This window comes from Terrapene carolina, unplaced genomic scaffold (assembly GCF_002925995.2).
Source record: "Terrapene carolina triunguis isolate 2854851 unplaced genomic scaffold, T_m_triunguis-2.0 Scaffold430, whole genome shotgun sequence".
In the NCBI taxonomy this organism is placed as follows: domain Eukaryota; kingdom Metazoa; phylum Chordata; order Testudines; family Emydidae; genus Terrapene; species Terrapene triunguis.
In genome coordinates, this window is record NW_020664781.1 from 1544419 (window position 1) to 1550418 (window position 6000).

General features: G+C 58.5%; 1 protein-coding gene across 1 annotated transcript in view; it reads right to left on the reverse strand.

Moving 5' to 3' along the window:
* The window catches only part of INPPL1 (inositol polyphosphate phosphatase like 1), a 64911-nt gene that overhangs the window by 20812 nt on the left and 38099 nt on the right, over positions 1-6000 (reverse strand). The window contains exons 10-13 of the mRNA XM_029913052.1: positions 4736-4886; positions 4229-4335; positions 2784-2886; positions 527-723 (exon numbers count right to left, since the gene is read on the reverse strand). Of these exons, the coding sequence (XP_029768912.1) occupies positions 527-723; positions 2784-2886; positions 4229-4335; positions 4736-4886 (558 nt within the window). The remainder of the gene's footprint in view (positions 1-526; positions 724-2783; positions 2887-4228; positions 4336-4735; positions 4887-6000) is intronic.

The following is a 6000-nucleotide window of genomic DNA, read 5'->3' on the forward strand; positions in this document are numbered from 1 at the left end:
TTCAACAGCAGGCGGCGCTCCAAAGGGAGGTGCACCACATCCTGTCTTGGGGGGTTTAGCCTCCCCCGGCCTATTATACCTGCCGCCCGTGGCCACAGGCTTTCACACCCGGTCCCTAAGCCGTCTCCCATCCACCAGCCGAGGTGAAAGTGGCAAATCCAGCCATGCTGAGGATTTGGGAGGACGGTCACCCCAGCAACCGTCTCCCCGAGCCCTTCCGCTATCCCGCGGCCATCCACAGCCTGGGATCCACTGGGATTTGGAGGCTGGGAGTCTAACGGCGGCCCTCAACCAGAGGAGGTTGCAGACATCCTGGGTTTTAATATGGTGGGACAGCCCCTGGAGACGACAGCTTCCCAGCATGCAATGCTCCCTCTTGAGCCGAGTGGCGCGCAGCCGGAGCATGGCATGCTGGGAAGCTGTCGTCTCCAGCAGCTTCCCCTCAAGACGAGCGTGGCCCAGTGTGCAGCCAGGTAGAACTGCAGAGCCATCTCCTCAGGCCCTGCCCCGGCACTCGGGCTCTTACCGGGCGGTACTCGATCTCCGTGAACTCCTTCAGCACGCTCCGGAGGAAGTCGACCCACTCCTTGTCCCCCATCGAGTTCTCCTGGGTGCCAAAGACGTAGATGTCATGGGGGATGGTGACCGTCATCTCATCCAGCGTCTTCCCCAGGCCCTTCGACGTAAACCAGGACGTGATGCTCTTGGGGGGAGGCACGCTTCCTGTGGGAGAGGGCATGGCCCAACAGAGCCGCGGTCACCGATGCGGTCACCCTGCTCAGTCCTAGGAGGATGGGCCCGTGGTTGGGCTGCCAGCCTGGGACGTCAGAGACCAGAGTTTAGTTCCCTGCTTTGCACCAGACTCTCTTGGTTTTCTTGGGCCCGCCGTTTAGCCACTCCATGCCTCGGTTTCCCTTCTGTGCAGTTGGGGAAATAGCCGGGCCCAGCCTCACAGGAGTGCGTGAGGATAAACTCATCGAAGATTGTGAGGTGCTCAGAGACTGCAATGTCGGGGGCCAGACAAGAACCACCACACAATGCCTACTGTGTGTTCACAGAGATCGGGGACTAGGCGGGGATCAGACAGGAAGGCCTTCTCAGGGGGCTGCGAACAGGTGTCAGGAGGTGGCAACCATCCTGCCTTGCCCAGGTTGCTAAAACAGGGGGGTAGCCTGGTACAGAAAAACAGCGCTATGGCTAACTTAGGGTAGCTATACATATAATACGTTCACTTGCAGCAAGCTATTCAGCCACTAGATGTCACTGTCTATTGCGGGGGGGCGGGGGGAGACTTTTTGGCCTGAGGGCCACACCGGGTTTCGTAAATTGTATGGTTAGGGGAGGGGATCGGTTAGGGGAGGGGGTTGTGGCCCGGCCCCCACCTCCTATCTACCCCCCCCCCCCCGGGCCCCCCCCCCCTCCCACTACCCCCCTTCCCCGTCCCCCGACCGCCCCCGGACCCCTGCCCCTGACTGCTGCCTGCCACCCCATCCAATCCCCACTCCTTCCTGACTGCCCCCTGGGACCCCTGCCCCATCCAACCACCCCTTCTCCCTGTCTCATAGACTCATAGACTTTAAGGTCAGAAGGGACCATTATGGTCATCTAGTCTGACCTCTCGCATGATGCAGGCCACAAAAGCTGACCCACCCACTTTCCCTTAACTCAGCTGTTGAAGTCTCCAGATCGTGATTTAAAGACTTCAAGTCGCAGAGAATCCTCCAGCTTGCGACCCCTGCCCCATGCTGCGGAGGAAGGCGAAAAACCTCCAGGGCCTCTGCCAATCTACCCTGGAGGAAAATTCCTTCCCGACCCCAAATATGGCGATCAGTAGAACCCCGAGCATACAGGCAAGATTCTCCAGCCGGACCCTCATTTTACCAGCGATGGCACGTTATTGCCTAATTGACTAAAATCACGTTATCCCATCAAACCATTCCCTCCATAAACTTATCTAGCCTAATCTTGAAGCCAGAGAGGTCTTTTGCCCCCACTGTCCCCTGACTGCCCCCGGGACCCCTGCCCCCATTCAACCCCCTTGTTCCCCCCCAACTGCCCTGACCCCTGCCCACCCCCGCAAATTCCCCTGCCCTCTATCCAACCCCCCCTGCTCCGTGCCCCCTTACTGCGCTGCCTGGAGCACCAGTGGCTGGCGGCACTACAGCCGCGCCGCCCGGCTGAAGCCAGGCCACGCCGCCGCCACCGCGTAGCTCAGAGACTGGGTCAAGCCGGGCTCTGCAGCTGCGCTGCCCGGCCGCCCAGAGCATTGTGCCGGCGGCGGAGCGAGCGAGCGAGCTAGCCGAGGCTGCTAGCCTCCCGGGCCAGGAGCTCAGTGGCCGGGCAGGACGGTCCAGCGGGCCACATCCGTAGTTTGCCCACCTCTGGTGTATTGCATGGAGTTCCAGACAGGTGTGATCCCTGGTGAACAAGGCAGACAAAAGTGGAATGCGAGCAGGGTGGAAGCCTGTTTGTTAGTGCTTGGAGCTGGCAGCTGTTTTGTTTAAACAAACGCTTCCTGTTTAAGACGGGCTGTGATTCCTTATGTCCTGACGGCAGGAGGCTGGAGGAAAGCTGGGTAGGGTATGTGGCTCGGAGGTGGGATCTCAGACTTCAAGGAGGTGTTTAGCGGGTCTGGATACGTTCTGTGACTCTGGGCCATGCTTCCCGGGCTGAGGGGAACTCCCGCAGGGCACTGAGCGCTCCACAGCCCCCTTGCCCATGTTCCCATGCCACCTGAGGGCCGCTCCCGACAAGCCCTGCCTCAGGCACCCCGTGGCACTGACCCATGTTCCACGTGCCGATGAAGACGGAGATCATGTCGGGCTCGTCCTGCTTGGAATGTTTGTTTTTCATCAGCTGCAGCAGCTGGCAGAACGCCTCCCGCTTCTGGAGGAAAGGCAGGCAAAGGAGGCAAGTGTGAGGAAGTGGGAATGTTCTTAATGTTTTCTCTGAATACCGTGTGGGTGCCTCAGTTTCCCCTATGCCTTTCTTAAGTATCTAGGTGGGGGGGATAAGGGTGTGTGACTGTTGCAGAGCCCTAGGCAGGTGTGATGCTGTCTGCAGAGAATGGCCGACACCCTGTCTCCTGATGGCCTGGGCCCCTCCCCTGCAAATGCCAACTGAAGGTGTTGGAGAACAAAGAGATCAGGTGGCCTCCTGGCCCAGAAAAGAGACAAAGGCCAGAGGAGGGGCTGGAGGGGGTTTCAGTTTGGAGCTGGCTGGGGAAAAGGGGGGGAGCGCCACCGGTCTGGGCTCCTTGACCCCCAAGATGGACCTGAGGGGGTCCTGTTGTCTGTACCTACAAGCTCTGTTTTGGACTGTGGTCCTGTTGTTTAATAAACCTTCTGTTTTACTGGCTGGCTGAGAGTCATGGTGAATCACAGGAAGTGGGGGGTGCTGGGCCCTGACTCCCCTATACTCCGTGACAGTAGGTTAGGCAGCAGGAGGAGATGGGCCGTGGACAGGAGACCCAGGTACAATCCCTGGTCGTGGCCACCCACTCGTCAGCCAGCAAGGGCTTTAACAGGTAAGGGCTATACAATAGTTCACCCATCACTGGAATGCAGCCACCTCTGGGGTGGAACGTGGTTTGTGTTTAACAGGGCACAGCAAACTATGCAGCTGTTTAGGACAGGAAGCGAAAAATTCCATAACCAGTTACAGGGGGGAATCTGGTGCCGGGGCATGATTAATGGTCATGTGTGGTTGTGGCCTTGGTTTTAAAGGCAGCACCTCCGTACCCCTATTAACTTGCTGGGCCTCCGTTCAACCCGCAGACCCATCTTGGAATCTGAGTTAAGCTGGGTCCTTTACTTCTCCTGCATCATCACTAGCAGTAAAGATTTTGTAGGAAATCATGCCCTGGAGTGCAACCCCTTTTAATCATGCCCTCGGTGACCCTCGGGGTGGCCAGGCTGTGACGCCCCTGGGGTCTCTGCAATTGACATTCTGCAGACAGCCTTGTCGATGATGGATAAGGAGGAAGAGACGCCCCGTCCCCCTCCCAGTGCCGGGTTGGCTTTGCAGGAGTGAAGACGTCCTGTCGTCACTGCAGTCAGCTGTCCTGGGAAGATCTCCTAAGACAGGGTTTTGGGTTTTTTTAATGTTGTTTCTTTCCAGAATGGAACCGCACTCGAATGCTTTAATTTAGCCACATTCCCTTCCTGCGGCCTCAGAGCTGCGTGGGCAGGACCACACCAGACACAGTAATAATAGACCCATGACTCACCCTGGCGCTGACGAAGACAAAATCTTTCCGCTGAGTTTTATCCTTCTCCTTCTCGAAGACGATCCCCAGTTTATTCTGCACCCGCTGGGACTTGATCAGCTGTCGGACTGGAAAGCGGCACGGAAAATCAGAGCAGACGTGACCCCAGAGCCCCGTTCCTCTCCCACCACCCCAGGAGAAAGCCCGAGCACTGCAGAGGCAGCAGGAGAGGGAAGACCCCAGGGTTCCCAAGTCTGGAGGGACGGGCGTGGTGTCATTGGCACACACAGTATCATGCCACGAGGAGGCATTGAGGGTGAGCGATCAGTTCCTGAATGACGCAGTTTGGGGGCCAGATCTAATCATTTCGTATCTCCGCATGCTACAGGGCAGCCCCAACACACTGAACACCCCACAGAAACAAGGGGGCCCGGGGTAACAGCAGCGCCAGGAGGGATGCGGCTGGTCCCTGAGTGCACGGGGCATACGGGCCGGGTGCAGCACCCAGCGGGGGCCCTTGGCTCTTACTCTTGTCGTGGGTGAACGTGTTCCAGTCCTCCTGGGAGTCCTTCTGCTTCTTCAGCACCACCAGCTTCCCGCCCTCCACGTCCACGCTCAGCGTGAACTTCTGCGACTTGCCGATCTTGGTGAGGTCCCCCAAGGTGACGTCCAGCTTCACCTGGGGCAGAGAGACAGCCCTGGGTGGATGGGACACTCGGAGCTGCTCGGGCGGCCACGCCCCGCCCTGGGGCTAACGCCACTGAGCTCAATAGAGCTACGCCGGGGAGGAATTTGGCCCCGTGACTAGTCTTCTACCTGGTAGCCCTGGCAAGAGAGACCGCCCGAGATGACTGGCAGGGAGCCACGCTGGGGTGAAGCGGCTCCAGGGTGTGTCCCTTTCTAACTCCCCCTGCCCTGGGTATTTCCAGCGGCTCCCAGCTCTCCAAAGCACAAAACTCTGCCCATTTGAAGGGCAGCAGTTTCTGGGTGGTGTGAGGGGCTGTCCGTACCCTGCATGGGGCCCGGAGGGGTTACAGGCGAAAGCGCGTTCTGGCTGGTGAAGCGGGTTAAAGGGAGCTCAGAAGCCCAGGTTGGGGAGCGGGAGGGGCGTGGAGGCGAACTGGCTGCAGGGAAGACAAGGCCTTCTCCTGGAAGTCAGATGAAAGGTGGAGCCTCAGACAGGACCCCAGCTCTGGCAAGGCCCCCAGAGAGCACCTTCTGCGTGAGGTGAATGTGAGACGGCTTCCCGGAGACGGGGATTGTACAGAACCTTTTCCCTGCACTACGTTATTCTGGAGTCAGAGCAATAAACCTGACTGATGCTGGTTATTTGGGTATTAGCCAACCCAAGTGGGGTCAAGCAGCTGACTACACGATTGATCACCATTTTCCTTGGTTTGCTCCTCAGCTCTACGGACCAAGAGAAGCTCCATAAACATGTCGTTCCTGATCCTCCAGGAGCCGGCATGTGCTTCGGAGCGATTCCGGAACAGACACCGGCTCTGCTTTGCTTCTGGAGGGCCAGAGCCCAGGGCTTCGCATCTGAACCCCTTTGGCTAGTCGTGGGGAGAGGGAGCGCTCAGACTGAAACCCCCCGATGCAAATCCACCCCATGGCTTTGGTTCCGGGTTGGCAGGGGAGGAGCGTCTGGTTTAGATACGGTCAAAACCCTTCTGATGAGATTTTGGTGCTATCAAACCCAAACCCTGGCTCCAATTCCCCCAGAACAACCCCAAACCCGGCCCCCCTCAGAACAATCCCAAACCCGGCCCTGATTCACCTCAGAACAATCC